This window comes from Oryctolagus cuniculus, chromosome 10 (genome assembly GCF_964237555.1).
Source record: "Oryctolagus cuniculus chromosome 10, mOryCun1.1, whole genome shotgun sequence".
NCBI classification, from domain to species: Eukaryota; Metazoa; Chordata; class Mammalia; order Lagomorpha; family Leporidae; genus Oryctolagus; species Oryctolagus cuniculus.
Window position 1 is genome coordinate 49,616,997 of NC_091441.1, and position 15,993 is coordinate 49,632,989.

Below are 15,993 nucleotides of genomic sequence, written 5' to 3' on the forward strand. Positions count from 1 at the left end.
AACAATGTATCTACTCATGTATAATTTGAAGAAACAAAATTTCTTGCCCCTGTGCTTCTGCCTTCTTTCCTTTTTTTTAAAAAAAATTCGGAATTATTTATCCTGGGCATTTATACCAAACATCACAGAAAGGTTTCTCTAATGAATAAATAGGAGGTGTTCACAAGCTTTTAACATTTCTCTCTTCCACACTTCAGGAGAAAGGAAAACTTGTGCCAGTGCCAAAATTTAAGAGCTAATTATTTTTATCTTCGACCTATACAGTAATTATGGAACTTATAGGATGTATCTGAAGATTTCCAACCTCAGCACAATCTAATTTATCCTTCCTGATGAGAGTGTAGGTGGCTGGCAGAGCATACCCAGCATGACTATTATCCATAGCTGATGATAATTTTTAAAATTAGTTCATATTTTATTTAATGTCCTTCAGAACTGCAGCTAACAGATCACTGCACTCATTCACTCTTTCTGTACACATTAAAATCAGAATAGATTGTCAATAGGTGTGTTGAAATCCTGAAACTTAGCCTTCTCAGAACAGTAGCTTTTGGTCAGTCAATATATTTGTTGACTGAGCTTGAAAAGTTTACCCCACCCCATATCAAAAAAGGAGTTTAAGGTGGTACGTGTGCCAACACAGACTCAAGACTGTAGGGCTTCTTTGAGAGGGTGCAGAGCTGAGGCTTGGCCCAGTGTGGGAGATCCTAGTAAGACTCTGGAAACGCTGTCCACTAGGACTTCATCTCTGCCATGATAAGAAGGTAGAGTATGGTAGGAGTAGTCTATGATAGAAAATTCAACTTCGGTCACCATTTGTTTTATGTCCTATATACTAGGGCTATTGCTTATTAGAAGTTATATTTGACCTGTTTTATTATCTGTTGAAGCAGACAAGAGCCTCAGATGAGATCTGTCCAAAATGCCAAAGCCTACTGCTACTCATCTCATTTAAATACCTGTAGAATGTTTGCTGCATGACTGATTGAGCACAACTTCTGTGTGCCTCCAAAAATCACTGACACAAAAATAGTTTTCCTTGTTATCACTGTATTTCAGGCATCTTCAACAAAAATGCAAGTTAATGAGCTAGTTACATTTGGAATTAAACCTGTAAAATCTGCTCTAATTTTTTAAGTTTCAGATCAAAACAATTAAACACTGCACTTTATTTTTGTAGATACACAAAATTATCTGATCCTGCCAATTGGCTAAAAATAGATCCTGTGAATGGACAAATAACTACAATTGCTGTTTTGGACAGAGAATCACCAAATGTGAAGAACAATATATATAATGCTACTTTCCTTGCTTCTGACAATGGTACGTGATAAACATATTCAATGTATTATCCTGTATGCTGGTTCAAGAGAGCAGAGCCTCATCGTGCATGGTTTTCTTCAAGACTGAATTGTCCAGCTTTTATTTTCCATTTCTAAAAGGCTTCCAGTGTCATACCTTCCCGTCTTCTCTAACAGATGTCATCCATGTCCATGCACCTTTCATGGAAGCCTGATATTGTGATGATGAACCTTGGTCGTCTGTCCTCAATGGCCCCAATCTGTGATTTTCACTAATGAATCACAACCATATTTTAAAATATTTTTAAAGTGAGACTATGAATATCAGCACTTAAGAAAAATGATAGGCTTCAATTTGGTGGCCAAGATATGCAGTTTGTAAAACATTGCCTATCAACATTTCTGATAGGAACAGTTCCAGTAAACCCTTCCAAATTCTGCATAGTAAGATGCAATCTATAGACAAATCTGTGTGGTGACAGGGCTGAAGAAATATTTCACATCCTTGATAATATGGACCTGATATTCAAAATGTTTAACCCTGGAACTTTGTCAAAACAACCTCTGCAATCTGATATCAAAACATAGCAGTTTTATGCCTTCTTGCAATGCTAACAGTAGCTTTCTTCTATGCTGGAACTTAACCATTTCATGTTAAGATTTGAAGAACTATAAAATTACATGTATGTGTGATGGTGATGAGTTACAATCAGGTTTTTCACTCTACAGCAGCAATTGCTTTCTTTCTTTCTTTCTCTCTTTTTTAAAGATTATTTATTTGAAAGGCAGAATTACAGAGAGAGAACAGAGACACAGAGAGAAAAATCTTCCATCTACTGGTTCACTCCCTGAATGGCCGCAATGGTCAAAGCTGAGCCAACCAAAACCAGATCCAGGAACTTCATCCAGGTCTCCCACAAGAGTGGCTGGGGCCCAAGCACTCAGGCATCTTCCACTTTCTCAAGCACATTAGTGCTTGGGACTTGAACCATGCCCAGAGGGAAGGGCAGCATTGCAAATATAGGCTTAACCCACTCTGCCACAGTGCAGGCCCTGGGGGATTGTTTTCTAATTGAAAGAGCATTTGATATGCGAGAGAAGTGAAGTATTGACTCAATGTAACTGGATTCTTTGAAAATGCACTGGACTTTACAAGGCTAGATTTGGAGCCTCAATTCTCCTTAAAATGATTAGGCAAGCACTTAAACTCTGTGCCTTGGTTTCATTATTGATAAATTGTTTTGCTACTTCTATTCTAAAGTTGTTGTAAGAGCCAGATAATTTTCAGTGTGATGATAAATGTGAAAAATGGTGATGATAAATGTGAAAAATGTGATGATAAATGGTGACATTAGAATATTCTAACAGGCACCTTCCATCCGTTCTCACTAAAAGCCATCAACTCCTCATAGAAAGTGGTAGAGATTTGTCCTTATCATTTTTTCAGGATTGTGTGTGTGTGTGTGTGTGTGTGTGTGTGACTAGTTCCAGGTCATTTAAATCTCTGGGTTTCAGTATACAGTATTATTTATAAAATATTTATATATTGCATATATAATATGTTGTTTATATGTATGAACATTTATAACATAGCAAAAGCCAAATCACCAGACTATGTGATGTGACATGGTGGAGACAACACTTTCTAGTACTGTGAGAATGAGTTTAGGGTCAGGCAGACCAGTCTTCAGTACCAACTCCTCCAATTCCAAGAACATAGAACTTTGAGCAGACCAGGTATTTTGATTCTTCATGGTTTAAACCTGTGTCTTAGGATTATAATGAAATAATGTCCACAGAGCAACCCTCTACTTTCTCAAGCAGAGTTGACTGGTCAACACTGATCATTTCTCCATGGTGTGCCTTCCTAAGATGAGGTCTTTGGTTCTATGTCACTTGTCTATAGACTGTAAATAGAGTCCCAGCTATGTTTGAGCTTCTTTAAATGCATTATGAGATTCTTGCAAGCCCACACCTTAATTCTCCCTCACAAGAATAGGGTGCACAAAATTGTCTCTCTGGCCTTCTTCCACAGTGCCTGGAGGAGCTTGGTGTGCATGGCCTCAGGTAATGGACAGCAAGGGCAAGGAAGGTGTGGGGCCCTACGGAAGAGGTATCCCTTGTCGCCACACTCAGCTCCTACAGAGCAACAGTGGTAGCACAGGGTTGTCCTAGGAGGGAAGCAAGAAGTGGAATTGCTCTGAAAGCAGTCTTCGTAGATGCTGTGGCAACTGGAGTTTAATAAGGTTGCTCAGTGATAAGGTCACATAGGCTAGAAGCTTTGAGAATTTCAACATAATTGATGCTCATCGGAGAGAATTGTTCTATATCAATTTGTGATTTTTCTCCCTTTTAAGGAATTCCTCCTATGAGTGGGACAGGAACACTGCAGATCTATTTACTTGATATTAATGACAATGCCCCTCAAGTGTTACCTCAAGAGGCAGAGACTTGTGAAACTCCAGACCCCAATTCAATTAACATCACAGCACTTGATTATGACATTGATCCAAATGCTGGACCATTTGCTTTTGATCTTCCTTTGTCTCCAGTGACTATTAAGAGAAATTGGACCATCACTCGGCTTAATGGTAAGAACAGGTTAATTATTTGAGGATATGTGCAGATAAGAGGTTTTGAAGCCTGGTATGAAAAGTTAATTTTTATGTGCTTCATCATCTTATCATTAAATGTGTTTAAAAAGCTACTTGAAAGTTTAAGTAAGATATTAAAAGCTCTCAACAACCCTCCCCCCCAAAAAAACACATGTTCATAATACAACATAATTGTAATCTTCTTTATGTATACAATCAGTAGTAAATACATTTTGGAAAAATGTTATGGACTTTTAATTTGATTAGGTACTAATTATTAAAATGTATTTTTCCTTTTCCATTCATGTAGGTGATTTTGCTCAGCTTAACTTAAAGATAAAATTTCTTGAGGCTGGTATCTATGAAGTTCCAATCATAATCACAGATTCGGGTAATCCTCCCAAATCTAATATTTCCATCCTACGTGTGAAGGTTTGCCAATGTGACTCCAACGGGGACTGCACGGATGTGGACAGGATTGTGGGTGCAGGGCTAGGCACTGGAGCCATCATTGCCATCCTACTCTGCATCATCATCCTGCTAAGTGAGTGTTTTAATTGTCTCTTAAATTTTAATTCCTTTCACTCAGATCATCGAAGTAACCTCTTGTCATTGTGTTGTAAAGTAACCTAACAGCTGCCTTTGACCTCTGAGTATTTTCTTGCCAATCATACCAATCATATAAGGGATAAATGAGTCCAACTTAGAATAATAATAATAATAAATACCCAGAACATTGTCTCAAGCAGTCACACATTTGCAAAAAGCATCACCCAAATACTTGTCCTGTGCCCTCTTAGCATTTTCTGATGCTGATTGCTTGAGGAGATGTAGAAAACTCTTTTCATGGAAAAACGTTAAACAGTCCTAAGTTTGAGCACTTACCTTATGATTGGAGTATGAATTTATGGCACGTAGTTGATGATCTAGGAAAATAAGTGTATTGCTTTCTTTCGTAAAAAGCGCAGTCAGCAACCTGCTCCATTCATGCGAGGAACAAGGTATTTGTTTCTGAAGGGCTGAGTGAAATAGGAGAGACTGCACTTCACATACTGGAGATTTGATAATAGAAATGATTACACAGCTCAATAAATTGTCTGTCTTTAGAATAAGTGTAGATTAAGGAATTGCTCCTTTTTAAGATACTTTGCAATCTTTGGTTCAATGGAATGCAAAAAATTAACCACTGGAAAGTACTTAGGAACCACTTCTAAGTATGTAGGTTAAAAGAATAAATTGCCTGGCCCCCGTATTTTATTGTGGAATAGCAGCAGGACTTAGTTTATTGTGCGATCATGCTATGCACCAATCACTTTCTTGAAAATGTTGGCCATTTCTTTTATGTTTTCTCCATTTACAAGTGTTCTGGTAATTTAGAATTCCGTCCCTCTATTCTGAGCAATTACTGTAGAAGCCTGAGCATTTTTTTACTTCCTGTGTGGAGACTACTTTGGCTATAATTTGAAACCTGCATGCTGTACTAATAATCCACTTGCTAGATTTAGCCCCGGAACAATGGCAAATGAGATCATGTATCTGGTTTTAAAAGGAAGATATTTACTTTTATGGCCAATAATAAAAATGTGCTCAAATAGGAGTCATTAAATCTTTTGTTTCAGGGTATAAACGAATACTCCTAGATTTTAGACAGGATTCCTTCCTAGATGTGCAGTCAGGTTTTTGTTTCCATTTCAACTGAAATGCAGCAATGTGTCAACCTAACCGAGACTTAGGTGTGATGGATTATCGCATGGAGAAATGACTCCGGCATTTTGAACGAGAATGAATTGGTACTGATTTTAATATCTACTGTCTGGAAAACGTTTGGTTCTAGACCAGGCACCTAAATGTAAAGCACAAAGGCCTAACTTTATTTCATCTCCGCCTAATGCCCTGGACATCTTACCTGAAACATGCAGTGTAGTAGCAAAGGGAATGCAAAATAGTGTAGTAGAAAAAAACATCAGCTTCTGAGAGCCAAAAAAACTCAAGATTCAAATGCCAGTTTAACTACCCAGGTCTTTCTGGGCAGGCGCTTGTTCCCCGGGAGAAGTGCCATTCTCTGTGAATTTGAGAGTATAATGGTGACTGACCAACCTGAATAAAACAGCATGTAACAATCTAACTTACTGCTGCTTTGTGTCTGTAAAACTTAGGAAGCATTCTGGTCAGGCTGTCTGTCCTCTAGTGAGTCCACGTGCACATAGAAACAGTTACTGTCCCCAAGCGTAGACGGTAACACTGAGCACAGAGACATTCACCCGAGAATTCACAGGGCACCAGAGACTGGAGACCAGGTTTTTCACTTTGAACCCAGTGCTCAGGTGGGCTTTGTCTTGCTTCTGCTGATGTGAGGCCAGAAATGAATAATAGAGTGAAAAATACATTACAAGACTTTGACCTATTTAACCATAAATTATTAGTATTAAAGACTACAGGTTAGCCTTTCAAAATGATGTTTTATGGGTTTTTGTTTGTTTTTCCTATTTTCCTTTCTAGTCCTTGTTCTGATGTTTGTGGTATGGATGAAACGCCGGGATAAAGAACGCCAGGCCAAGCAACTTTTAATTGATCCAGAAGATGATGTAAGAGATAATATTCTAAAATATGATGAAGAAGGTGGAGGAGAAGAAGACCAGGTGAGCAATATATTAATTCTTTTAAAGGAAATTTTGATATGCTAAATTAAGTGATAGGAAAAATATTAATACACATAAGAAGATGGTATCAAGTATCTTTCCTTTTATGCCATTACTCACTTGGTGAAATTTTCCTTTACGTGGTACATATTTCTTAAATTTTTTTCAAGCTATCAATTGTAATTGTATTTATCTTGTAGAAAAAACTAGGGTCAGGGGCCGGTGTTGTGGTGCAGTGGGTTAAGCCGCTGCCTACAACACCAGCATCCCATATGAGTGCTGATTCAAGTCTCAGCTGCTCCCTGCTAATGTGCCTGGGAAAGCAGTGGGAAACAACCCTAGTACATGGGCCTCTGTCACTCATGCGGGAGACCCAGATGGAGTTCGGACTGGCTCAGCCCTGGCTGTAGTGGCCCTTTGAAAAGTGAACTAGCATATGGAAGATTCCTCCCTAACTCCACCCTTTCTGTATGTGTGTCTCTGTCTCTTCCTTTATCTCTGTAACTCTGCCTTTCAAAAATAAATAAATTGGGGCCGGCGCCATGGCTCACTTGGCTAATCCTCTGCCTGCGGTGCTGGCATCCCATATGGGCACCGGGTTCTAGTCTTGGCTGCTCCTCTTCCAGTCCAGCTCTCTGCTGCGGCCTGGGAGTCTCTCTCTCCCATTGTCTATAACTACTTGTCAAAAAAAAATCTAAAAAATAAAAATAAATAAATCTTTACTTAAAACAAACAAGCAAAAAAAACTAGGGACAGACGATTGGCACAGTGTTTAAGAGGCTGCTTAGGACACCCATATCCCACCTCCAGTGCCAGATTTTGAGTTCTTGTTCTGCTGCCATTTCTAGCTTCCTGCTAAAGCACACTCTAGATAGGGGTGAGTAGGGGTAGGGGGCAGGGCATCAGGGGAGGGCTCAGGTAGTTAGGTTCCTGCCATTCATATGGAAGACGTTGATTAAGTTCCTGGCTCCTGGCTTCAACCTGGCCCAGTCTAGCACTTGGGAAGTGAACCAGCAGATAAGAAATCTCTCAATCTCTCTCCCTTTCTCTCTCAACTATAGAAAGTAAATAAGAATTTTCTATATAAGAAAGTAATATTTTTTAAGGAGTCTAGCATATAAACCCAATTCTAGTTATCTTTGTACTAATAAAAATATTTTTCTTTACATATTTCTTCCAAAACAAATATAGTATTTAATTATTTATATATATGGTAGAAAAAAAGACTACTCATTTCTCACATTCAGTGTTTGAGACACTATTTAAATCTTTGACAGTACAAAGATGAGCAGAATTAACCTCAAGGATACCTTCCCTCACAGATCTAACATTCATGAGAAATATTTAAAGTGAGAGCCAATAATTAATATCTAGTTCATTTTGGTATCCATTGTGTTTATCATGGTGCCTGGAACATAGAGTTTGTTCAATGGAAGTCAGAATTCCCTTCTAGATACTAAACAATGTGAGCCTTTATGTCACTGTGCATGTTACTCAATGATGAGAAAGACAAACAGATAGACAACAAGCATCTTTGTCTGCTAGGAAGCATCATTTTAGATATTATAATAGCTACCATTTATAAGGTTTGTACTATATGCCAGGCATTCTGCTGAATACATTAAATGTTGTTATGTCTTAAATCTTTGAAACCTATGGTAAGAGTATGTGTATCCCCAATTTGGTGATAGAAAACCAAGACTAAAAGTGATTGGATCCTATGAAATCAGACACTCAGGAAATAATATGGATTTAGTTCTGTCTGCTAACACAACTCAAAACAACTAATGTAATGTAGTTCCTCTTAAAATTATCTGCAAGATATTAACATAATCAGTAAGATATTACTATGGCTGGCATTTCTTAAACACATTTGATGATTATGTCAGTTCTACTTACTAACGCCAAGAAGAACCTAGGGTTCTTGGATTTCACACTATTCACAAATTAAAATACATTGCCTTAAATATATATGCAGATCTTAGTGACAGAACTGCTAACTTGAATGAAAGCAAGTTTTCATGGACATAGTTTTCCCCTTCACTAACTTGAGGAACTGATACATCACCTTTTAGTTTACAAGGCACATTCCTGTCAATTATTGTGTTTAAATCCTTGCAGCAACCCATTCAAGATTTCAATTTGCATTTGTAGAATGTTGTGTGATTTTTCTCTGGGTTTGTAATTAGCCCAGCCAAAACTCATACCCACATCTTCTGATCGAGCTTCGATACTTAGTTTGTAGTACCTCAACTCTCATTGAAAAGAGATGCACATTTAAAATAAGTTGAAAATTTGAATCAAGTTTGTAAAGCTGTTTTGAATACTAATAAAAGTGGCTCTGTAAATACACCCTAAGATTTTTTATATTTCTCATAAATGTCTTTGAATATTCAAACTCATATTTCACTTAATGCTCAATTAATCTATTCTTTCACTTTAAGTTATATTCAAGATCAACAACTGTAAAATGATCACATTCTCTCATAAATGCTCTACTTTCATTATTTTATGTTTCATGTCATTGTGCATAATTTTGAAGCCATAAACCTAAACCTAACTTAGTGAAGCTTTAGGAAAAATAATAATAACTAGAAAATCATCAGTAAGAATATTCTGCAAAAATTGGGAAGAACTAGGGTAGTTCTCATTGTCTGAGAGTCTGTACCAGGACACTCGATTTTAGCTGATCTGATTTTCCTCCCTCCCTCCCAGTCCCTTGAAGCACTGTCAAATAAAGTTTCCCGGTGGTAGTTATTTTAGGAAAGACTTTATTCACTTAGATTGATGCTTGAGATCAAAGGGTAGAACTTACCTTTTGTAAGATTTATTCAAATTATCATCATAAATCTTTATCCTGTTTTTTTTTTTTCCTGACCTCTGACATTTTCTAGGCCCCTTGGTAAACTTTTGGGCATGAATGTGTTGCTTCTTACCCACTTCCCTAGTTACCCAAAGATTTTTCTCTGTATTTTACTCAGTGGATAATTTATTTAGTACTAGTCTTTTTGTGATCTTTTTGTAGTCTCTTGGTTCTTGGTTCAAGATAGATTTTAGTCAAAGTCAAGAGCTTCCATCTCTGGTCCTCTTTTGCAGTTTTTATTTGCGTTTTCTATTTTAGAGCAGTGTGACAAAATGACATAACTAATTTATTCTGATTTTTAGTTCATAGTAAGAGAATAAAACATATGGAGTAAGAATGCTGCAGAAAGGGATCTGTCTTCTCTACCTTCGGAGTGGTTTTTGACATCCATTTACTTATGTCAGTCTCCAAGGTCATAAATAAATAAATAAAAGTTTCTTGTTGTAATTCAATAAAATAAAGAGGTTACTAGTACCTCTGTGTGGCCATGACATCCCAACGAGTGTCCTGTCTATGGCTAACACCCTCATCCACTCTTTGAAATGTGTCGAATCCAACTTCTTCCTTGTCCTGCCAGCTACTCCAGCCAGCACACAACTTTTGATATACTCCCTCATGCACTAGGAAAAGGCCCATGGGAAGAATGGACAGTGGGTGAAGACTCACCTCAGGGCATGAAACCATCAACCCTGTCCACTCATGGCCACAAAACTTTCCATCAGAGTTTAGATGATTTGTCCTTTTGATGGCAGATTCTTTTCTCCTCAAAAGAGCTTGTGTGTTTGTGTATTTGTATTCCATTGGATATCATTTTCTTCTGTGAAGTTATGACTTCTGAAAATTGTGATTTGACCATGTGGAGGACTTGTTTTTGACATTAGTATATGGATAATGAATAGTCTCCTGACTTTCTGTATCCCAACAAGAAGCAGAAGCCTTCTGATGGGTTTCAGAGTGTAACCACCACTCATATCAGCGACATTTCCAGCACTCTAGAAGCTCCCCTTCTATCTCCAACCAGGCCATATGTCCTCTGTTAGAAGCAAACAGTGCGGCCAGCGCCGCGGCTCACTAAGCTAATCCTCCGCCTTGCAGCACCGGCACACCGGGTTCTAGTCCCGGTCGGGGCGCCGGATTCTGTCCTGGTTGTTCCTCTTCCAGTCCAGCTCTCTGCTGTGGCCAGGGAGTGCAGTGGAGGATGGCCCAAGTGCTTGGGCCCTACACCCCATGGGAGACCAGGAGAAGTACCTGGCTCCTGCCATCGTATCAGCACAGTGCGCTGGCCTCAGCACACCGGCCGCGGCGGCCATTGGAGGGCGAACCAACGGCAAAGGAAGACCTTTCTCTCTGTCTCTCTCTCTCACTGTCCGCTCTGCCTGTCCAAAAAAAAAAAAAAAAAAAAAAAAAAAAGCACACATTGCTCATTATCTCTATCACTGTAGATAAGCATTGCTTGTTTTGGATTTTATAAAGATAGATAGCATGCATTAGATACCTTCTGTGTGTGATTTCCACTATGCAGGATTATAGCTATGAGATCCATTCATTTGTATATATAGAGTAATTCATTCTTTGTGTCACTGAACAGTGTTCAATTATAAGAATTAGTCACATTTTATTCATCCATTCTGCTACAGTTGGACATTGGTGTTTCTCTAGTCGGCTTGTTTTGCATAAAACTACTATGAACATTATTTTGTGTGAGGCTTGGTGCCTTTTTCTTGGTGTGTGCACAGGAATTGAATGTCTAGATTATGGAATATATATAAATGTAGCTTAAGTACCCATCCTGCCAGTTGTTCAATGGGATTCTCCAGTTTTCACCTCCCCTTTCACCGTGGTATATGAAAGTTCTAATCACTCTCCCCATTAACAGCTGGGTTTATTTTTTTTCAGCCTTTTAAACTTTGGCTAGTCTGATAATATGTATGTCTCACTATGACTGAATATTCCTGCTGACTTGTTTACCCCTTTGATGTCTTTCTTCATGATGTTCCTGTCAGCTTGTTTGTCTACTTTTGTATTGGGTTGTCTGTCTTTCTTATTGATTTGTTAGAGGTTTTTATATATCATAGAAATGAGTTCTTTGTCAGAAAAATGCATTGTAATATCTCCTCCCATTGCTTTTTAATGGTGTATTATACTGAGCAGTTTCTAATTTTCATGAAGTCCAGATTGTCAATTTTTTCTATTATAGTTAAGTGCTTTGGTAGACTATTTAAGAAAACTTTGTCTGCCCTAAAGTAATAAATCTATCCACGTCCGCAAAGTATATTTTCATATGGTCTTTTTGAGCTTTATTGTTTTACCTGTCATACTGAGTCTGGTCTATCTGTATTTTTTTTTCCACTTGGTATAAGATATAGATCAAGAATTTTTGTTTTCTTCCTTTATGGATGTTCAGCAACATTTACTTAAAAAAGAAGAGATCATTCTTCACCACTGCATTGCAGGAGTTCATTGTCAGAAAACAGATCATTATGTATATGAATAGGTCTGTGCATTCATTTCATGATTTTGCGGAGCTACCTCTTCTGTTTGTCTAGTCTTAGGCCAATAGCAGGTTGTTTTAATTACTGTCTTTCTTACATCTTGATACCTGTTTTGTTTTTTGTTTGTTTAGATTTTTGGTGGACTTTTATCTTTTTTTTTCCTTCAGAAAAAGAAGTCATTTAACAATCTTACTTTCTAAATGTAATTAAGCCATGTACCACACTACATTTTTTAAATAAATGTTATTGCTTTAAATCTTAAGATCATGATTAGTTCCTGAGAAGTTCAACTTTGTGAAATACACTGTATTCTATCTTCCATAATTTACATGTGGCTTCCTGTTAGAAATTATATTTCTCTGTGGTATGCATTAAGCCCTTTTGGCAACATAATGTGATTCATAATTTTTATTAGTTTTTTTAGGATGTTATCCCTGTACAAGAATAGGCTATGGAAATGGGATTAGTGCCATGTTATATTCTAGACAAGATGTAGTCGATTTTTATTACCCACGGCTGCTTTTATGGAGTGTGTGCGTTACCCCAAGGTAAGGATGGAATTGTGCTGTAGTAGCTGGATATAGCTTCTGGCAATCAGACACTGGTCTGTTCTTCTCAGTGTCTCAGCTGAACAGCCTTTTTAACAGTTCACTTATTGAAAGGCAGAGAGACAGAGAGAAGGACAGAGAGAGAGAGAGAGACAGGGAACTTTCATCTCCTGTTTTACTCCCCAACATGGCTGCAACAGCCTTGTGGGTCTCCCATGTGAGTGGCAGGGACCCAAGTACTTGGGCCATCATCTGCTGTCTTCCCAGATGCATAAACAGGAAGCCTGATCAGAAGTGGAGCAGCTGGGACTTGAGCAACACTGTGGTATGGGATACGAACCTCAATGTGCTGTGCCACACCCTGGCCCCTCTGCTTAACATTCTTAAAAATAAATTTTTATAATTGCTAAATAGTGTTAAATTAACCATATTTCCTTTATCCAGCTTTAAAGGATGGATGTATCTCAGAGGTCAGTTAGTAGTTGACTGTGGTGCAGTACTGGCAAGCCTGTAGCAGGAATCAGAAAAGATTAGCCTAAAGCTGTTTCAGCCAAGGTTCCTATTCTCCAGGCTGTGACAAAGTACCCTTCTTATTGGCAGATTAGAAAGAAAACAAAGGAAAACAGTTCTTTACAGCAATTGTTCTTATCTTCCCTGCCTTGATTAGCATCTCTGCTAAAGTTCTTTGCCAAGGTGCAGGATGTTAATTTCTTTAACAAAAGAAGAGGGACCAGAGAAAAGAAAAAGAATAAAACAACACAACTCCATGGCTTTCTTGGGGATATTGCGCTCTATTGAGATTGTCAGGAGGCGAGGTTGGGCCCCTAGTTGATAAAGTAGCATTGGATGTGTCCTGACAGGAGCGTTATCTGTGCACAGGACTGTTGGCTGCTGCACAGGCACTTTGAGTATTCCGTCCAGTCTATTTTCAGAGGGTCAGGTTCCTTTATCTGCTTCACTGCTATTATCAGCAGGGCTTTTGCTGGTTACCAAGGCATGTTTCATTATCCTCATTAGTAAATGTCCTTCAGTGCCCTTTTGGCCAGTGGGGTTGGTTGCAGATAAATTGCATTGCTTTCTGTGATCTTTGCATCTCGTTCCTTCTGTATCTGCAACACTAATAAAATCAGGGTGAATGGACAGTACAGTCAATAACCTGCTTTCCCAGGAAACATCCCCCCTGACCCCAGGATTGGCAGTACAAACAGCTTCTTGCTCTTTAAAAACTTAGACATGGGAGCCTTCTGATGCAGTGGCTAAAGCCACTGCTTTGAATACCCACATCCCATATAGGAGTAATGGTTCAAATCTCAGCTACTCCACCTCCTACCTAATGCATCTTGGGAGGCAGCAGATGATAACCCTAGCACTTGGGGGCCTTGCCATTCATGTGGGAAACTAGGATGGACTTGCAGGTCCTGGCTTCAACCTGGCCCAGTCCTGGCTGTTGCAAGGCAGTTAGGGAGTGAACCAAAGGAGAGAAGATACCTCTTTCTCTTTCTGTTTCTCTCTCTCTCTTTCTCTGCCTTTTAGGTAGTTGAAATTAAACATTTAAAAAACAAAGCTTAGACATACTTAAGATTAAACTTTCATGGGGCCGGCGCTGTGGCTCACTTGGTTAATTCTCCACCTGCGGCGCCAGCATCCCATATGGGTGCTGGGTTCTAGTCCCGGCTGCTCCTCTTCTAGTCCAGCTCTCAGCTGTGGCCCGGGAGTACAGTGGAGGATGGCCCTGCACCCACATGGGAGACCAGGAGGAGGCACCTGGCTCCTGGCTTCGGGTCAGCACAGTGCGCCAGCCGTAGCGGCCATTTGTGGGGGGTGAACCAACCGAAGGAAGACCTTTCTCTCTGTCATTCTCTCTCACTGTCTAACTCTGTCAAATAATAAAAAAAAAAGGAGTGTGCAATTCACTTTCTTTAAAAAAAAAAAGATTAAACTTTCATATTAAAGAAACATTTATCCAGTGGATAATATGTTTATAATACTCACAGTGCTCTCCATGAACTTTCCCTAAATTACTCAAAAGTATGTGGTTTCATTTTCTATAACAATATCAGTAGCTGGTGTTTGGTGTATCCCTCGTGTCAGATACTGGCAAACAATGTTAGAAGACAGCAAAGTAAGGGCTAAATCGTTGAATACCTGATCTGGAGAAGGTGGTGAGTTTATCATCCATGGCAAAGCTCTGCTCGGTCAAGCAGTTAAAACATTGCCTTCATCCTGTCGTTTGAGTCCATCAGAACGCTGTCCCATCTCTGAGATAGTCTTTCTCTGGGACCTCTAGTAGCATCCTCTATCCTTCTTCTTGGAGAATTTACCAATTCCAGGGCCTTGGGCTGCTCTGGGAGCTCTTCATGTATGAGACAAGGTTCCCTAACTGACAAGCAGTAGCTGGATTGTGCATCGGAGGCTCAGGGAGCAATACCCGCATTAGGGAAGCAGGGTTCGTCATCCCCACAGCAGAGCTAAGTCACTCTAGATGAGCGCTCCTGTGGATCAGCACAGATCATGACTGAAGGGCTGAGTTTCTGCTTACAGTCTCCACACCAGCTTTGTCTGGATCACTGGGGACTCCTGGCCCTCATTCTCCACTGTATTATAGATCTGTTTTCTCATTCTCACTACTGCTCCATTTTCTTGTCTCAGTCTCTTCTGTCCAGCCCCAGCAGCTCTGAAGGTCAGTGAGCACTGTAGGTTTCACCACCCAGGACTTTGTAGAAAGGACTGTGACTGAATCCCAAATTTGGTTTCTTCATTGGTAGAGGCATGCTTAAGAGCTAGCTTCTTTGGCACCTGAAGTGGTCTGAACTTTGAGAAAGCACCGACTTTGTGTGGGGAATGTGTGTGATACGTGGATTCTGTACCCCTGGAAAGCAGTGGTTCCTATACTTCCTATACTGGGGATCTGTTCATATGTAGCCCATGCATGTGTTTCGTTTTGCCTAAAGAATTCAAAATTTGAAAAAAAATTCATAAAGTTCTTATTTCCCAATCCCAAAATGAGAAGTTCTAGAAATACAACCTGCATTTGAAGATAGCAACAACTATGGGAAACTAAATAGAAGTTTTCCTCTTTAGGCAAGGCAGGCCTGTTGAAGAAATTGTGTTTCCTATTTTGGTACCAGACCAGCTTTATTGGTTTATGTTGTCAGCCTGTGCTTTATAGCTACTTATTTTTGCAGGCGTTGATTAAGTTATGTCATAATTAGTAGGCTTTGGATTAACAAAAGCAGATTTCTATGAAGAAGAAGAACTATGGTGTTCTGAAACCATGGTAGAGTTATCTGTAGTAAAGAAAGGATGCCTAGGACATTAAAGTTTTGTATGGTAAGTCATTTATTTTAACTGAAACATAGGGCTACACATCTTTGTGTGGTCAATTTTCTCCCCTGCTCCCGTCCCCTTTCTGTTCATCCTTTCTTTACCTAATTACCGTTAAGGTATTTAAGTAAATGAGATTCCCTGAGTCCCCATGACAAAGAAGGCGCATTCGGCAGAGTTTAGTTCTCTAAGATGGGCTAAGAACCTATAGTTCCTATGACCTAGGATTGGA

At 39.2% G+C, this 15,993-nt stretch overlaps 1 protein-coding gene across 1 annotated transcript in view; it reads left to right on the forward strand.

The window, feature by feature from the left end:
• The window catches only part of CDH2 (cadherin 2), a 243,324-nt gene that overhangs the window by 205,092 nt on the left and 22,239 nt on the right, over nucleotides 1-15,993 (forward strand). Inside the window, exons 11-14 of the mRNA XM_051851320.2 lie at nucleotides 1,181-1,323; nucleotides 3,659-3,892; nucleotides 4,206-4,439; nucleotides 6,395-6,534. Coding sequence (XP_051707280.1) covers nucleotides 1,181-1,323; nucleotides 3,659-3,892; nucleotides 4,206-4,439; nucleotides 6,395-6,534 — 751 coding nt within the window. The remainder of the gene's footprint in view (nucleotides 1-1,180; nucleotides 1,324-3,658; nucleotides 3,893-4,205; nucleotides 4,440-6,394; nucleotides 6,535-15,993) is intronic.